Genomic DNA, 17,624 nt, shown 5'->3' with positions numbered 1-17,624 from the left:
ATCTGCTGGGTTATATGGTGGTATATGGGTATATGGTGGCATGAACGTCGTACCACAGCAGAGAGCCTCCTCTTAGAGTTAGTATCGATATGTTAATAAGAGAGCTGTCAGTGTTTTGACAGTTGACACAACAGCCATCAGTGAACGTAACGTCCAGCCTTGCCCCTTGGCCCGCGTTCTAATATTGGGTTTCCTTTGTGTAGATAAACCGTAGGTAGACATGGTATCTGGAAAATGGAGGGTTTACCGCGAAGACCATATCCTTGGGGACCCAGGGCGTCGCGGAGATCGGGCAAACAGGGAGCGCCTTTCTCGCGCCGCGTTCTCTGTGTGCCCGATATTCGCGACGCCCTGGGTCCCCGAGGATGTGTGAAGACAATCTTTCCACACCACAGGAAACCCAAAAAACGTTAGGCACTAAGAGAAGGGATCTTCTTTTTGTCTACCTGTACGATGCCGTCCTAGGGTTACTAAATGATTAAGTCTTTGTAAGACCGATGGGGTCTGAATAGGATAATTTTTTTTTTTTTTTTATCGCCCAATGGTGTTAATATGGACGCTAAATATCTATATGCTTCTAGGAAATTCGAGGGTAGCAGCTTTGGAGTCGTCTCCTTGGTAGCCGCTCGTGTCGGGGTCACGCTAAGTGGCGGGGGCCTGTAGGCGCGGAACCTTATCGTGTTTTCAATTATTTTAGTACGAACATACAAAAGCTGTTTTTTTAAGCTATGGGCTTACATTAATTCACCTGTGCAACCTCGCGGGCTCACGGGAATATACTCCGGATTGTTTACGACAATGACCGATATGAATAAAAGTCTATTTTTTTCTAGTTTTCTTTCTCCAAACTAATGGTACAGTGTGTTATCCTAGATGCTTTGTATTTCTTAGCCATGTAAGTATTTCTGGAGCCAGCTAATGATGTCTTTCTCGTTGCGTTTTCTCCATGCTATGTTTTCTCGCACGGTACTTTCTGCATCCTGTTTTGTTTTGAGGGAAATCTCCTTGATGTTTGCGATTTTGGCATTGAAGTCGATAAGCTGAAAAATTAAACGTTTTGTTACGATAACATTACCTTGTCAGTACATTGAAAAGGAACCAGTACCACATTTTTTTCAAACCTCCAATTCTGACCTATAAATGTTTGCAGGCAAAGGAGGACTAGACTATCCCTTACCTCTTGTAGTTCGTAGGGGGTAGAAAACCCGTTTGTAATCGACCGACTAAGCGTATTGTATGCCATTCCAGCTCCAAAACTATAGAAACAATTGAAAAACAATCGGTAAAATGTAAAAAAACTTGATTTCATGGACATATCGAGTCGTTATCACGTGATCACCTTGCAGTGATGTTCGCTAAGTTTATTCGGGCCCAGTCCCACGCGATCCTGCGACCAAAAGAGTTGTAGTTTGCGACGTAATGTATGACTGTAGTTGCTTTCTTTGGATCTATCTTGCCGGGGTCCAGTGTGTAAGACAAATACCTGATGGACAAATAAACCAAGACGAACTCAGAGAAATTTAGGTTATAGTAACTAATAGCCTGATTATGTTTGTTTTCTTTTTCTAGGGTTTGTTTACGTTGTTAAAACTGTCGCGCGCGCGTAGCTATTTCACCACCAAAGTGCACAGTTCCCGGATGATCGCGCGTGTGTCCAACTAGCAAATAACCTTTAACCTTTAACCTTTAAATACAATAATTGCCACTAGCGAGCTAATCCGGCAATGAGGGGCAGCGTACCAACTACCCATGCACATACTACGGTTGATAATAAATAAATAATAAATAAAACAAAAGAAACAATAAATGAATGAATAAATAAATAAATAAACGTAACAATTCGATAGGATGATGAGATAACAATACACATGTACATGGGTAGTATGGCAACTAAATCATTGCCTAAATCATTGCCCTATTAACTAAATAAACAAGCTATGTCCCATCACAAGGAACCTATCCAGAACCTATCCTACATCTTACATACCAAGTTTTAGTGACAGGGAACTGACAGCGGTTTCAATAAAGTTGAAATAAGTTTATGTGTCTTTGCCTGCGAAGAGCCTGGCGCTTTCTCATTGGCTAGTGAGACCAACCGTTATTTTCTTCAACCGAGAAATGGGTTCGGTCACACCCATTCCCGTAGGTTAATTCAAGCATCAGAGCAAGGAACTGAGATATTTATAGTTAAAGTCCCTGCCTTCCTAAAAGGTCGTAGGCTCTCATTTGATGTAATTTTTTCAGGTTTAGCTAATATGACGTACCGGCTGAGTACCCAGGCCTCTCGCGTGCCTGCCAATCCGTACATCAGCTGTCGCGCCTCGATCTCGTGTGTTGTCTTCTGATACTTAGCGAACACTTGGTCCCAGTCCCTGACGCCGCCATATCGTACACCAGTGTGGAACACAAGTGACCGGAAGTTGGGAGGAATACTAAATAAAGGGAGAAATAAAGGAAATTGTTACATTAGTGGCCGGAAGTTGGGAGGAATACTAAATAAAAGGAGAAATAAAGGAAATTGTTACATTAGTGGCCGGAAGTTGGGAGGAATACTAAATAAAGGGAGAAATATAGAAAATTGTTACATTAGTGGCAGGAAGTTGGGAGGAATACTAAATAAAGGGAGAAATAATGGAAATTATTACATTAGTGGCCGGAAGTTGGGAGGAATACTAAATAAAGGGAGAAATAAAGGAAATTGTTACATTAGTGGCCGAAAGTTGGGAGGAATACTAAATAAAGGCAGAAATAAAGGAAATTGTTACATTAGTGGCCGGAAGTTGGGACGAATACTAAATAAAGGAAAAAATAAAGGAAATTGTTACATTAGTGGCCGGAAGTTGGGAGGAATACTAAATAAAGGGAGAAATAAAGGAAATTGTTACATTAGTGGCCGGAAGTTGGGAGGAATACTAAATAAAGGAAAAAATAAAGGAAATTGTTACATTAGTGGCCGAAAGTTGAGACGAATACTAAATAAAGGAAAAAATAAAGGAAATTGTTACATTACTGACCGGAAGTTGGATGGAATTAATGAAGAGAAAAAAGCGTCTGTTTCTGGTGGCATGATGTTTAGGGGGATGCTAATTGAATATTGAGTCGCCAGAGCAAAAGAGTCTGTCGTACGACTTTAATATATGAAACAAGTCTAATGCTGTATTCACAACAAAACCATGTTTAGTTAAACAAGGTTTTTCTTTGCCTGATAACTTGCCAAGTTCCTCATTGTGTTGAATTCTTACTTGCTAAATGATCACTTAGTAACATGTACAGCACAGTCTATTCAGTTTTGTTTTTGGTTCTGTCCACTATTGGGAGGTTGAGATTTAAACCAGTTTAATTAAACCGCCTTTAAACTGGTTTAAGTACTGGTGTGAATGCGGTATAAGTCTACATAGAAGGCTCTGATGTCCACACATACGAGCTACTAGCATTTAATGCACGCTTCATAAAGCTAAGCTGGGAACGGAACCCCCCGGGCGGAATACTGGGGCGCTTACACTAGGCAGCTAGCCGGCTCTCATTACGGGTTACTAGTGGTTACCCGTGAAGTATTCACGAAAAGCAATTCTTTGTTGTACAAAACGTTTCTTATGGCAAACTTTTTACTTTTTCATAAGTACTTTTTGCTCCGGGAAATAAATAATTTTTGTGCTTCTGCGAAATCTTGAAAATGGCGCCTTTGCGAGTGTGATCCTCTCGCTTACAAAAACGCGTGAATTAGAACTTTTCTCCCTTTTCTATCCGGTAGAATCTTGAAAGAAAAACCATTTTGCACACCTCCTCTCCGGAAATGTGTGGAAATGGCGTGGTTTCGGAGTTTTCTAGCTCAGCCGTTTTTTCGTAAAAGGTGGACAACAGTCCATTCCTTAGCGTATTAAATATAGTATAGATTTGAAAAGGCCGAGGTGCGCTGGGGCGAGGGTGCGAATATTTATTTTTTTTCTAATAGAGTACCACCATATTCGAAAACAAAAACATTTCCCGACTAACCCTCAATGAGAGCCAGTTAGCAGGCTACGGTTACACCTACTGTGCTCCCTTATTCAACCAGTTTCTGAACAACTCCTTGGCTTTCGTGACGCACGATGTAACCTCAGCTCTGCACTGGATGGCAAGAATCTCTCCTCTCGTGAACCTGCAATAAAACGCGATTCAAAAAGCTGCTTTATCCTACTTGACCGGGAGGCAAAGGCGATGCAAAATGCACTCGATCAAAAGCCCTAATTGACCATTAGCGTCTTTAGACGCGATGGCGATATATAAAATGATATGGTATAGTATTGATACAGAGATTATATCAACCATGTTCTAAGCGCTTCACAATTATAAAAGGCCCATCATGGAATGTGGATCACAGGCTTCTAGTAAGCACACATACGTTCAACAAGTCACATTCAGGGGAGAAAGGCAGAAAGATACTATCTCGACCGGATACTGTCTCGACCGGTAATCGAACCCTTTTCAGCAAAGGTGATGTGAGACCCCATACGCTGAAGTGCTAACACAGGGCTATCTGAGGTCGCACCAGCCGATCTACGTAAGCGCGGTGGCACAGTACTACAGGGGGGGGGGGGGGGGGGGGAGAAATTATCGTTTACATAAGAGTGATAGTGATAGATACGATATCAGGGGCATGACGGGTATTAAAGGGTGGAGCCTAAAGCCCAAGCTATGTTTACATGGAACTCACTTGTTGGTAGCGTCGCCAGTGTCCTGGAAACCCAAGGCTTCATATTGGTTACTCGTCTGATTGACAAGGTATTGCTACAAAAGTGTAACGAGATATCAAGGTATTGCTGGTCTGATTATCAAGGTTCAGCTACAGGTATAAGACCAATAGAGAGTGTATAGTAGTAGGGGTGTAAGACCAATAGAGAGTGTATAGTAGTAGGGGTGTAAGACCAATAGGTAGGGTATAGTAGTGGGGGTGTAAGACCAATAGAGAGGGTATAGTAGTGGGGGTGTAAGACCAATAGAGAGGGTATAGTAGTGGGGGTGTAAGACCAATAGAGAGGGTATAGTAGTAGGGGTGTAAGACCAATAGGGAGGGCATAGTAGTGGGGGTGTAAGACCAATAGAGAGTGTATAGTAGTGAAGGTGTAAGACCAATAGAGAGGGTATAGTAGTGGGGGTGTAAGACCAATAGAGAGGGTATAGTAGTGGGAGTGTAAGACCAATAGAGAGGGTATAGTAGTGGGGGTGTAAGACCAATAGAGAGGGTATAGTAGTGGGAGTGTAAGACCAATAGAGAGGGTATAGTAGTGGGGGTGTAAGACCAATAGAAAGGGTATAGTAGTGGAGGTGTAAGACCAATAGAGAGGGTATAGTAGTGGGGGTGTAAGACCAATAGAGAGGGTATAGTAGTGGGAGTGTAAGACCAATAGAGAGGGTATAGTAGTAGGGGTGTAAGACCAATAGAGAGGGTATAGTAGTGGAGGTGTAAGACCAATAGAGAGGGTATAGTAGTGGGGGTGTAAGACCAATAGAGAGGGTATAGTAGTGGAGGTGTAAGACCAATAGAGAGGGTATAGTAGTAGGGGTGTAAGACCAATAGAGAGGGTATAGTAGTGGGAGTGTAAGACCAATAGAGAGGGTATAGTAGTGGGGGTGTAAGACCAATAGAGAGGGTATAGTAGTGGAGGTGTAAGACCAATAGAGAGGGTATAGTAGTAGGGGTGTAAGACCAATAGAGAGGGTATAGTAGTGGGAGTGTAAGACCAATAGAGAGGGTATAGTAGTGGAGGTGTAAGACCAATAGAGAGTGTATAGTAGTGGGGGTGTAAGACCAATAGAGAGGGTATAGTAGTGGGGGTGTAAGACCAATAGAGAGGGTATAGTAGTGGAGGTGTAAGACCAATAGAGAGGGTATAGTAGTGGAGGTGTAAGACCAATAGCTCACCATGACTAACTGATATATCTCGCTGGCGGCAGGTACAATAGTCCTGAACTCGTTCAGCTTGGATAGCGCCACCTCCCACGGGACATAGTCCGTCTCTTTATTCAAATATGATGTCATGCCAAACGCCTTGGTGTAGTTTAGTCGAGCCCCTCTTGACAAAAATGATAGCATGTCACGCGGTAGGATCGACGCGGATCGATTCCATGTAATGTGTGACATATCTAACTTCATACCGTGACAGTGACATGTCGTAAGAGCGCCGTCCCGTGACAGTAACATGCCGTGACAGCATCATGTCGTGAGAGCGCCGTCCCGTGACAGTAACATGCCGTGAGAGCGCCGTCCCGTGACAGTATCATGCCATGACAGAGACATGTCGTGAGAGCGCCGTCCCGTGACAGTAACATGCCCTGACAGTGACATGTCGTGACACCGCCGTCCCGTGACAGTATCATGCCATGACAGAGACATGCCGTGAGAGAGCCGTCCCGTGACAGTATCATGCCGTGACAGTGTCATGCCGTGACAGTATCATGCCGTGACAGTAACATGCCGTGACAGTAACATGCCGTGACAGTAACATGCCATGACAGTATCACGCCGTGAGAGCGCTGTCCCGTGACAGTAACATGCCGTGACAGTATCATGCCGTGACAGTATCATGTCGTGAGAGCGCCGTCCCGTGACAGTAACATGCAGTGACAGTGACATGTTGTGACACCGCCGTCCCGTGACAGTATCATGCCGTGACAGTATCATGCCGTGACAGAGACATGCCGTGAGAGAGCCGTCCCGTGACAGTATCATGCCGTGACAGTGTCATGCCGTGACAGTATCATGCCGTGACAGTAACATGCCGTGACAGTAACATGCCATGACAGTAACATGCAGTGACAGTATCATGCCGTGAGAGCGCCGTCCCGTGACAGTAACATGCCGTGACACCGCCGTCCCGTGACAGTAACATGCCGTGACAGTGACATGTCGTGACACCGCCGTCCCGTGACAGTATCATGCCGTGACAGTATCATGCCGTGACAGTATTATGTCGTGACAGTGCCGTGCTGTGACATGCCGTAACAAGTGTTTTCCCATATGAAATTATCGTGTTCGTAACATGTCGTCAAAGTGTCATACGTGACACACTACCGTGACGAGATAGTGTCGTGTCGTGACGTAGCGATCTGTTACTGTAATTGTACCTCGCTAAGTTGAATGCGTCCATGAGAAGTCCCGCTCTATCAGCAGCACTCAATACCTAAATAAGCAATTGATAGAATATCAATACCAAAGTCTACCGATCAAAGCACTCAATACCTAAAGCAATCGATATGATATCAATACTCAATTCTACCGATCGAAGAAATCAAAACCTAAAGCAATCGATATCATACCAATACCAAGTCTCCCTGTATCTGGTGCCCCCAGGATGGCTCTCACAAAGACACAAGAGCAACGCACGTCATTTTCCGATTCTGACTGGAACACAAGCGCAAAAGAACGCAACTGCTTAATTTTGTTGCGCTTGTGTTTGACCGATTCTCACTTATGTTGCGCTTGTGTTTGACCGATTTTCACTTTTGTTGCGCTTGTGTTTCACCGATTCTCACTTGTGTTGCGCTTGTGTTTCACCGATTCTCACTTGTGTTGCGCTTGTGTTTCACCGATTCTCACTTGTGTTTGGCCGATTCTTACTTTTGTTGCGCTTGTGTTTGGCCGACTCTCACTTTTGTTGCGCTTGTGTTTGACAGATTCTCACTTGTCTTGCGCTTGTGTTTGACAGATTCTCACTTGTGTTGCTCTTGTGTTTGACCGATTCTGACTTTTGTTGCGCTTGTTTGACCGATTCTCACTTGTGTTGCGCTTGTGTTTGGCCGATTCTTACTTTTGTTGCGCTTGTTTTTTACGGGTTCTCACTTTTGTTGCGCTTGTGTTTGGCCGATTCTCAATTTTGTTGCGCTTGTGTTTGGCCGATTTTTACTTGTGTTGCGCTTTCAGTTGGGTTTGCGTCCTAGTGAGAACCAGCCTTTATGTATACCGCGAAAACTTGCGGTGTTTATAAAGTTGTCGCGGTTGTGTTGTTACCGTATGATTCGCTAAAAGCTGCTCAGCGAGCGCATTCCAGTTTTTGTCATCGTAGTTAACGATGTAGAAGCCTTTAGTGCCGACGTTAGCTTTGAACCAGCCGATACCATCCCATTTAACGTAATCTGGAAAATAAACAAACATAAAGCGAGGCTGGTGCAGGGCTGACTTCCAGGGGTTAACGCAAGATATTTAATTTATTCCAGCGTGGTTGATCTCTTGGCTACGACTTTGGCTATGTGTGATTGATTGTTTGGCTGATCGTTTAAAAATGATTGGTTGCATGATCGTGTGGCTATGATTATCGTTCTTCCACTCTTTCGGTTGTCATTGTCTTGACTTACCCGTAGTTGCGCTCATATCTTGAATCATCCTGATTGGCTCACCACTTTTGATGTAAGTTAAAGGAATTGTCCATTTGTAACTGCCAAAAAATATGCGTATATAGTATACAAGTGGTTAGATAAAAAAGAAGGATTGATGCATGTGCTCACCGCTTTCTGTTATGGTTGTATGTATTGATATACGTACTCTGCTTGTCTTCTCGAGCTGTTGGTGGTAGTGCTGTGTATCAAGAAGCGACTCTGCGAGAACTGGTAATGAGTATTATTCTCTCTCTGCATTGTCACCACAGGGTAGCCCTCTTGCGAAACCCAAGAATTCATATACTTCTTCACCTGCACGCATACGCCGCGAGCGCAGGTTTCCTGGGACGAGACATTAATCATTAGAAAGGGGGCTACTAGTTAATGACCTTGTTTTAGTTGAAGTACTTTACCATTTCTAAGGCCCTCCATAAATCGTCTGTGACAGCGTTTGCAAATGCAAACATCTTGAGATATCTCTGTGAACCATTTAAAAAATAGTCATTCATGCCATGCCACACACGAAATCGGCCCCGTCCCTATCAAGATGAAGGCAAGGCCTTCAGCAGCCCCTACGTCCCGCGTTATAAAGGGTGTAAGACTGGCTGTTGGTAGGCTATTGAGATCGAAGGCTTTTCATGGATAACAGGGCCATAGCACGGGGCTGGACACGGGGGACATGTGTGTCCCCCCAATATATTTTAAAAATATAAGGAGTTGACCAGCAGAAACGTGGCTTTGCCCCCCCCCCCAATATTTTCTAAATGTATCGTGTCCCCTAATATTTCCAGGCCTGTTCCAGCCCAGGGTTAGTAAAAGAAGCAGCCCTACCTTGAGTCCTGCGAGGAAAACATCTTCGCCGAGCAAATCCTCAAGCATACGAAGAACACACGCTGCCTTCAGATGGCAAATAAAGATGGTTATAGCATTGATACCAGGGTTAAATTTTAGAACCATTTGAGGTCTGAGGATACGCATGCATGATGAAAGCCTTAATACACCGCCCTAACTTCATATCATAATCACTACACTACTGCTTATGTATGTTTTACAGCAAGGATAATTAGTAGAGGAGGGAAGTGGATGGTAAGGTAAGTAAGGGAGGGAGGGGAGAGACGGGAGCGCATATGCAGGAGAATGGATACTAAGGTAGAGCAAGAACGCCAGACAGAACGTGCTATTTAGGTTGAGTAAGAAGAGAGATAACATACTCGCGCAAATTAAGAAGTTGTATTCACAACTATCAGAGTCTAAGTGTTATTCACCATATCTTAGTATGTGAGTAAGAAGAGAGATAACATACTCGCGCAAATTAAGAAGTTGTATTCACAAATATCATAATAAGAGTCTAAGTGTTATTCACCATATCTTAGTATGTGAGAGGCGATATGGTGTTAGCGACTTTCACTATAAGAGTCTAAGTGTTATTCACCATATCTTAGTATGTGAGAGGCGATATGGTGTTAGCGACTTTCACTATAAGAGTCTAAGTATTATTCACCATATCTTAGTATGTGAGAGGCGACATGCTGTTAGCGACTTTCACTATAAGAGTCTAAGTGTTATTCACCTTATCATAGTATATGAGAGGCGACATGCTGTTAGTGGCTATCACTATAAGAGTCTAAGTGTTACTCACCTTATCATAGTATATGAGAGGCGACATGCTGTTAGTGGCTATCACTATGAGAGTCTGTTACTCACCTTATCATAGTATATGAGAGGCGACATGCTGTTAGTGACTTCTTTGGGGGCGTCGTCAGCGACTCGGATAGGATTAGTCGTATCACCCGCATCAAACGTCATGGCCGTGCTCATCGGGCCGGAGACGAAGTCCTCGTGCTACGGATGATGGTGATGAGTATAAAGATGAAATTAATCAATCAACCAATCAATCAATCATTAGTTTATTACCGTTTCTCGCAGCAAGGGTGAATTACAGGCGGCGTGAGCAAATATTACAAAATAAGTGATGACGACGACAATAGTGATTAAGATGACGATGGTGATATAATTATGGCAATGTTGATGACTTGTTCAGGGGCGTGTCTAGAGAAAAACACAGGGTGGGGTCCAAAGTAGTAATTCACTTGCCACGGATCAATTGAGTTCAAATCGGCATTAGCTCTGGTAATAGGTCACTAGATCCATCTAGAAACTTTTTTCCCTTTCCAATACACTCAATAATAGGTGTCAACCGGAGGCGAGTCATTTCGTCATCTGAGCAGGGTGTGATCCAGACCCCTCGGACTTTTGGGCCATGATTAAGTGAGCGAGCGAGAAATTGATTTTATGTTGGTGTAGTTAATAGCGTTAAAAATATTCCCCTGTATCTGATGACAATGCTACGGTGGAGATGATTATGGTGATGGTGATGATTATGATGACAATGATGATGATTATGGTGATGATAATGTTGACGGTGATGGTGATAATTATGATGAAAATGATGGTGATGATTATGATAACGGTGATGATGATGATTATGATGACGATGATGATAACGTTGACAGCGATGGTGATGATGATGATGATGGTGATGGTAATAGTGATGGTGATGATTATGGTGATGGTGATTATTTTGATGATGATGATGGTTATGTTAAGAAACCACCGGACAGCTCTAAATATCGTTCTAAAAAACATAAAGCTGCGTTGTTGTCGACTTTTTCTTTTAAAGGTTTTGTTATGATTATGATGACGGTGATGATGGTGATTATGATGACGATGATGATGGATTCTCTTACTTCTTACCTTCTTCCATACAGGTTCAACCACAGCCTTCGCTTTGTACTCGAAAAACTTGGCGAACCCCTCGTTAAGCCACATATCATTCCACCACTTCAGAGTTACGATGTTACCAAACCACTGCCGAGATAATACTAATAATTTAAACAATAGGAAATGGTATATATCTATTTTCTACTTCTAATCGGTGGAGCGTCAGCTGAAACCTCAAAAAACTATTTGCCTCATCAGATGAGAGAGAAGCTGGTGCAGGAAGTAGTCGTTTAGCGTTAAGGGGGGTGTTTCGTACAAAAACGGTCTCTTATTGGGTTTCTTTTGTTTTATACAAATGTTAACCACACTCCTACGCTGGCCACTAAATAGAGAGAAGCACGAGGCTCTGGAACCAGGGTACCACACTCCCTGATTTAAGTTATTTATCTTACACAGGATTTTCGCATCATTTGTTACATGTTATGGCTGACCGCTGACCTGATGGACGAGTTCGTGGACGATAACAGATGTGACGAGCTGTTTGTTTTGTTCCGTGTTACTATCCGCATCCCATAAGAGATAGTCCTCCGCGTACAGGATAAGACCCCAATTCTCCATCGCACCCGGCCCGAAGTACGGTATTGCTACTTGATCTGGGACAACACGAGACGTTCTCAGCAAAGTGAGCGGGGGGAAGGGTGGAGCGGGGAGGGGATGGCAGAAAATGAGATAAGGCGTATTATATATCCCTAAGTGGCGCGAGGACGATGGTCAAGAAAATAAGGGACGAGGCATGTCATAAAAATACCTCTATAAGTAGCGCGGGGATGATGGTCTGTAAAATGAGGGTTGAAGGTGTGTCATACAAGTACCTCTTTAAGTGGCGCGGGGATGATGGTCAAGAAAATGAGGGACGAGGTATATCATACAAGTACCACATTAAATGACACGGGGATGGTGGTCAGGAGAAAGAGGGTTAGGACATATCATAGAGGGGTGCGACAGCCTACCTGCTTTAGGAAGCGAGTAGTTTACACCAAAAGTATCTTCAAAATACGTCATGATTTTCCCACCAACGCTCTCCGCATACTCTGTGTGGTTTACCACTGAAGGACGAGCGTAGTATCGCATCTTCAAGGAAAAATATAATATTTCTTTTGAAATATTTCACTTATGTCAATCTAGCCAAAAGAAAACATAGATAAAATTTCAAATTCTGAAATTGATTGAATTTGATTTAAATTTGAATTTTTTACAGAGCTTTGAAAATTTTCCTGGCCGCGCGAAAAGAGATTAAAACGAGTGAGTGGGCGGGAAAATCTAAAAAAGGTATTTTCCTTATTAAATCCGTTAAAATTCAGAGACCTGGTGAAGGCAATACCACAAAATATTGGCAAAGTGTTTTCTATTGCAATGCTACCCACAATGAAGCGAAGGATAATTGAAAGCAGAAAAGTTTTATGCGAAAAAAGACACAGGCAGTATTTCCATGCCCGTTATGGCTCTACCTATACCATAAAGTATCAGTACGTGAGAGGGTTTCCCCGGATGTACTTACTAGTATATTGTTCCTAGACCTTGACTCACGGTTCCAAAATTCTCCCACCACAAATGCCAGTAAGTAGGTAGGCATGACTACGCTTGTCTGATAGTACTGGTCCACGATCTGATTGTCCACGCGTGTGCTACTCGAGATCGGCATGTTACACAGCGCGACGTACCGCGCGTGGTGCGCGATCGTCACATTGAAGGTCGCTTTCAATGCGGGCTCATCTAGACATGGAAACGCTTTTCTCGCATCTGATCTTTCAAACTGCGTCGCTGCAAAATAGCTATCAATAGAACATCCTGTCAAACAATAGCTGTCAATAGAACATCCTGTCAAACAATAGCTATCAATAGAACATCCTGTCAAACAATAGCTATCAATAGAACATCCTGTCAAACAATAGCTATCAATAGAACATCCTGTCAAACAATAGCTATCAATAGAACATCCTGTCTTTAATTAAAACCCCCAACCAATAAGCAAGCCTACATCAAATCAATCCTTGGCTAAAGGTAGAGCGACTTTCCAGAGAAAAAAACGAGCACGCACAGTGGTCACGCAACAAAAACTACCCAGCAAGCACAGTGGTCACGCAACAAAAACTACCCAGCAAGCACAGTGGTCACGAAACAGTAACTACCATATGAAGAAAACATTGTCGTTTTGAGGGACTGGTACCGAGGACTCTTAGTTTTTTTCAGAGACTTTCTCCATTGACTAGAGATGGCCAAAGTCACTGTTTTTCTCTTCTGATTACAAGTCATAAAGTTAACGAAGCACCTGCGGTACGGCAACCTTAAAAATGACAAGAATCATGCAGTTTTTTCCAAATAAAGAATATATTAATTTCCTTATATGGAAGTGATCGCGTTCGGCAAAAACGACAATTTTTGGCTGCATTTTCTTGATATGCCAGCAGGGAAAATGCAAGTTAACTCAATACCAAATGGTCGGTCCCTTAGCACACTCGATCGAGCAATATTATCTACCATATATCCGAGTCACTTTTTCCTGCATTTGGTATGGTCAGTACAATTCTCTTGTCCCTTTATCAATGATTATTTTTCGTAGATTACATAAGGCGGATTGCATACCTTTTTGAACCGTTCGGTCTCTCAAAGCTACTTCGATACAGGCCATAGGGCAGAATCTGGAATGGCGCATCGTACACTAGTTCTACGCGGTAACGCCCTTCTTTCAGGGTGTCTGCCATCTCAAGGACGTAGTACTCATTTTTGTCAAAGTAAAACGAGTTCTTGATCTGTCGTTCCTCTGAAAAGAAAAAAAAAACAAGTTTATTCTGAAACGAATATCGGCGGGAAAAAGTATGAGGTCCACTTAAAGCATCGAACTTTTGTGCGTCAAATGTGAAAAGGTTTTGTTGCCGATAGAAAGAAATTATATAGGCGCTGACTCAAACATTAAACGCGTCAAACTAGACACAAAGTTCATGTAATCGCTTAGTATACCATGCCTTTTCAGAAAAGTGGAATTTATGTGAAATGAGTGCCAATCAAATAATTTTCTTGTAACAAGGATAAGAGAGAGCACTAGCTCCTTTATTCTTATTCGCTTGCTTTCGACCGGCTTGTATGAGAATCAATTATAAAAGCATTTTCTTTTGGCTTAACGGTGATTAGGGCGCTAGGCTTGTTACCATCAAGGTCATTAATTTGACCTATCATCTTAGAGGACAGAAATTCGTTACTCGCTCCAAGCCCTCACCTGGAGTACTCGCTACCATCCACACCGCTGACCGTTTAAAGATCATCTCTTTAGACGAGTGCAGTAACAGGACACTCGTCGCCCTGGTAACATTAGCAAACATATTTACTCTCCCATGAAAGTGAGGCTGGTCCACCGTGATGTTCAGGTTAATATTGTAATGAGTTGGAATGACGTCACCAGGCAGCCGCGGACGCCACCAGACCTCCGTACCAGGGGTGGTGGGGGAGGGGGCTTTTGTTCCTATCGGCGTGCTTGTGGTTGGCGTAATCTGACTCTCTCTTACTAAGACAAACAAGTTGGGTCAGATCAGATAAGCATAATAAGCTTGTTAACTACAACATTATTTAAAGTAGTTTGTTGACGAAAACAATTGTGGTTTAAAGTACAAATCGCCGAAATCGCCCTGTAGTTTACAGGTTTATTGAGAATGAAGTTTATCTGGGTCCAGACCTGGGACTGTCTTTGCGCTCGAAATTCCCAGAAATCCCGAGGTCTGGACTAAGAGTGTCCCAGGTCTGGACTAAGAGTGTCCCAGGTCTGGACTAAGAGTGTCCCAGGTCTGGACTAAGAGTGTCCCAGGTCTGGACTAAGAGTGTCCCAGGTCTGGACTAAGAGTGTCCCAGGTCTGGACTAAGAGAGTCCCAGGTCTGGACTAAGAGTGTCCCAGGTCAGGACGAGAGAGTTCCAGGTCTGGACTAAGAGAGTCCCAGGTCTGGGCTAAGAGTGTCCCAGGTCTGGACTAAGAGAGTCCCAGGTCTGGACTAAGAGAGTCCCAGGTCTGGGCTAAGAGTGTCCCAGGTCTGGGCTAAGAGTGTCCCAGGTCTGGACTAAGAGTGTCCCAGGTCTGGACTAAGAGAGTCCCAGGTCTGGACTAAGAGAGTCCCAGGTCTGGGCTAAGAGTGTCCCAGGTCTGGGCTAAGAGTGTCCCAGGTCTGGACTAAGAGAGTCCCAGGTCTGGACTAAGAGAGTCCCAGGTCTGGGCTAAGAGTGTCCCAGGTCTGGGCTAAGAGTGTCCCAGGTCTGGACTAAGAGTGTCCCAGGTCTGGACTAAGAGAGTCCCAGGTCTGGACTAAGAGAGTCCCAGGTCTGGGCTAAGAGTGTCCCAGGTCTGGGCTAAGAGTGTCCCAGGTCTGGACTAAGAGAGTCCCAGGTCTGGACTAAGAGAGTCCCAGGTCTGGGCTAAGAGTGTCCCAGGTCTGGGCTAAGAGTGTCCCAGGTCTGGGCTAAGAGTGTCCCAGGTATGGACGAGAGAGTTCCAGGTCTGGTCTAAGAGAGTCCCAGGTCTGGACTAAGAGAGTCCCAGGTCTGGGCTAAGAGAGTCCCAGGTCTGGACGAGAGAGTTCCAGGTCTGGGCTAAGAGTGTCCCAGGTCTGGGCTAAGAGTGTCCCAGGTATGGACGAGAGAGTTCCAGGTCTGGTCTAAGAGAGTCCCAGGTCTGGACTAGCGAGTCCCAGGTCTGGACTATATCTGAGGCAAACAGGCTATGCCATGCTGATGAGTCCTAACAAGGAAGGAATAACCGTCCATGGTTGCCGCATGAGTAGCAACGTTCCGTCTCTAGCCCGATGTGTGTAAAGCTAGTGTTTTTTTTTTTTAAATATAACGAAGCATTAACAGCCAGTAGGGTGGCAAGAGGTTTTTTTGGTCAAAACGACTATCCTATGTAAACTCCTACTTTGTTACGACTCGTGACTGTGCACGACCCTTCTAATGATCGGGAAGGTAGGGCAAATCAAGAGCGTGGGCGATACACAGTCGTTGTTACCGAGGCTAAAATCTCTTCTTACTTTCCTACAGCCCTTGCTTGAACGAGCAATATATATTAGTGCTGTCTACATGTTATTCCATGTCTTGCTGTGTAGTCGGGGAAACGTTTAGGCTACGTGCTCTAAGCATGTCAGTTAGCTACACGGTTTACCTGTTGGATTATGTAAGGGAAATCAGAGCACTTTATCAAAGCGTCCCTGCCCCTCCCCTCCCTAGCAAAATGTTATGACGTCCTTCACCCTGATACGTCTCTTGGGTGTTTTCATGTCTATTTAATTATTTGTTGTTTATTTAGTTTCTAGACACCAATTCAAACAAGTAAAATGCGAGTTCAGTTATACACAAGAAAGAGTGGCACAAAGCGCTCTAAATGGTGACATCACATCATTTCCATATTGATTTTACCGTCTTCGCGTATTTGTCATTTCAAGTGCAAAGAATTCCTAATCTCTTTTGCACGACAGAGTCAAGTTAGGAAAACAGTCTGGGCTGCTGTTCAAACCTGACTGAGGCATTCCGATGTAGATAAGGAATGTTGCTGACAATGAAAGATTAGCTTAGTCTCCTGCGCAGCCGTCCTTAATGTCAGTACCAAGACTAAGACTAGCTTAGCAAGAACATTTGTAACTCAGCACACTATCAGTATTTTTCGACCTTGGCTTTGATTTCTCAATATTTGTTTTTTCCCTTCTTGGTCGTACATCAAACGACAATGAAAAGGGAATCTTTAACAACCTTGATAATTCATTACTTCTTATTAAAGGAAAGTCAAAAAACTTTCAAGACTATAAATACTGGTCATTTCTTGACAAAATACCAAGATGATTAGACCCAATTATTAAAAGTGTGAAGTTGTAATGAAAAAAGTTAGTTTCTTGGTAGGCTGATCTGGATAACGCATGTCGTAGTAGTGATAACACAGATGACCCGAATTATGCAAGTTTTATGGATGCGTAACTTACTTACGGATTGTGCGCACTTACAACACAACTTGTGAACTTGTAACTTTCACAGTGAACAAATCTTATAGCGAGGTAGGAGGATGGTTTAGCATTAAAATTGTCTATAGAGGGTATATTGATTTAATTCAGTATAAATAAAAATTAGAAAATAGAACAAACATCCACTAAATTAGTGCGGAATTAATAGCATTTAAGCCTGACCTTCCCGTAACTTTGCAATCGTGTGGCCAAGCAGAGCACCTAGAACAATCACCAGCACCAATAACACGACAACAGCGACCACGGCCCCAATGAAAATCCAGGTGCGTGTTCCGAATCGCCGCTTGAATTGAATTTGATCCATTGCACTTCCTTCCAGAGGGATGTTTTCGGCAAGAGTGCCTTGCGCCGAGGGCATAGTGGTATGTTCAAAATGTGCACCGTCAGATTATAAAAGAAGTGGACTTGCACGATCCTCTGTTTACTCTGGTGCGGACGCGGAAGACAGTCACGAAAGGCTTTGGGGCTTTATCAACCGGGGGTCCTGTGGTGGCTAGGCTACCATT

General features: G+C 43.6%; 1 protein-coding gene across 3 annotated transcripts; it reads right to left on the bottom strand.

Moving 5' to 3' along the window:
- Window positions 1–808: 808 nt before the first annotated feature.
- On the bottom strand, window positions 809–17,583 carry LOC5510051 (glutamyl aminopeptidase). 3 transcript variants are annotated; one of them, XM_048724448.1, is made up of 21 exons: window positions 17,281–17,576; window positions 14,348–14,632; window positions 13,717–13,894; window positions 12,632–12,905; window positions 12,084–12,204; window positions 11,572–11,726; window positions 11,107–11,220; window positions 10,057–10,194; window positions 9,184–9,249; window positions 8,766–8,831; window positions 8,519–8,694; window positions 8,332–8,411; window positions 7,988–8,112; window positions 7,105–7,160; window positions 5,903–6,053; window positions 4,694–4,767; window positions 4,034–4,138; window positions 2,265–2,432; window positions 1,340–1,483; window positions 1,178–1,256; window positions 809–1,040 (listed from the first exon to the last, which is right to left on the bottom strand). In XM_048724448.1, the coding sequence occupies exons 1-21, from the start codon at window positions 17,474–17,476 to the stop codon at window positions 888–890; spliced, it is 2,904 nt and encodes a 967-aa protein (XP_048580405.1). In that variant the 5' UTR covers window positions 17,477–17,576; the 3' UTR covers window positions 809–887. The 3 variants fall into 3 exon arrangements, with proteins under 3 accessions (XP_048580405.1, XP_048580407.1, XP_048580406.1); XM_048724450.1 differs by lacking the exons at window positions 809–1,040; window positions 1,178–1,256; window positions 1,340–1,483 and having other exon boundaries at window positions 2,244–2,432; window positions 3,994–4,138; window positions 17,281–17,583; XM_048724449.1 differs by lacking the exons at window positions 809–1,040; window positions 1,178–1,256; window positions 1,340–1,483 and having other exon boundaries at window positions 2,244–2,912; window positions 17,281–17,583.
- Between the last annotated feature and the right edge of the window lie 41 nt (window positions 17,584–17,624).

This window comes from Nematostella vectensis, chromosome 3, assembly GCF_932526225.1.
Source record: "Nematostella vectensis chromosome 3, jaNemVect1.1, whole genome shotgun sequence".
Taxonomy (NCBI): domain Eukaryota; kingdom Metazoa; phylum Cnidaria; class Anthozoa; order Actiniaria; family Edwardsiidae; genus Nematostella; species Nematostella vectensis.
Note: the sequence above shows the minus strand (reverse complement) of the source record. Positions and strands in the feature narration are given on the sequence as shown.

Excerpts from the sequence above, each read along its gene's own strand:
- LOC5510051 (XM_048724448.1), bottom strand. The coding sequence starts at position 17,476 with ATGCCCTCGGCGCAAGGCACTCTTGCCGAAAACATCCCTCTGGAAGGA. Across the intron at positions 9,250-10,056 it reads CTCTCATATACTATGATAAG|GCAGCGTGTGTTCTTCGTAT; the intron begins GTGAGTAACAGA and ends TGCCATCTGAAG. Across the intron at positions 4,768-5,902 it reads AGATATATCAGTTAGTCATG|CAATACCTTGTCAATCAGAC; the intron begins GTGAGCTATTGG and ends ACACTTTTGTAG.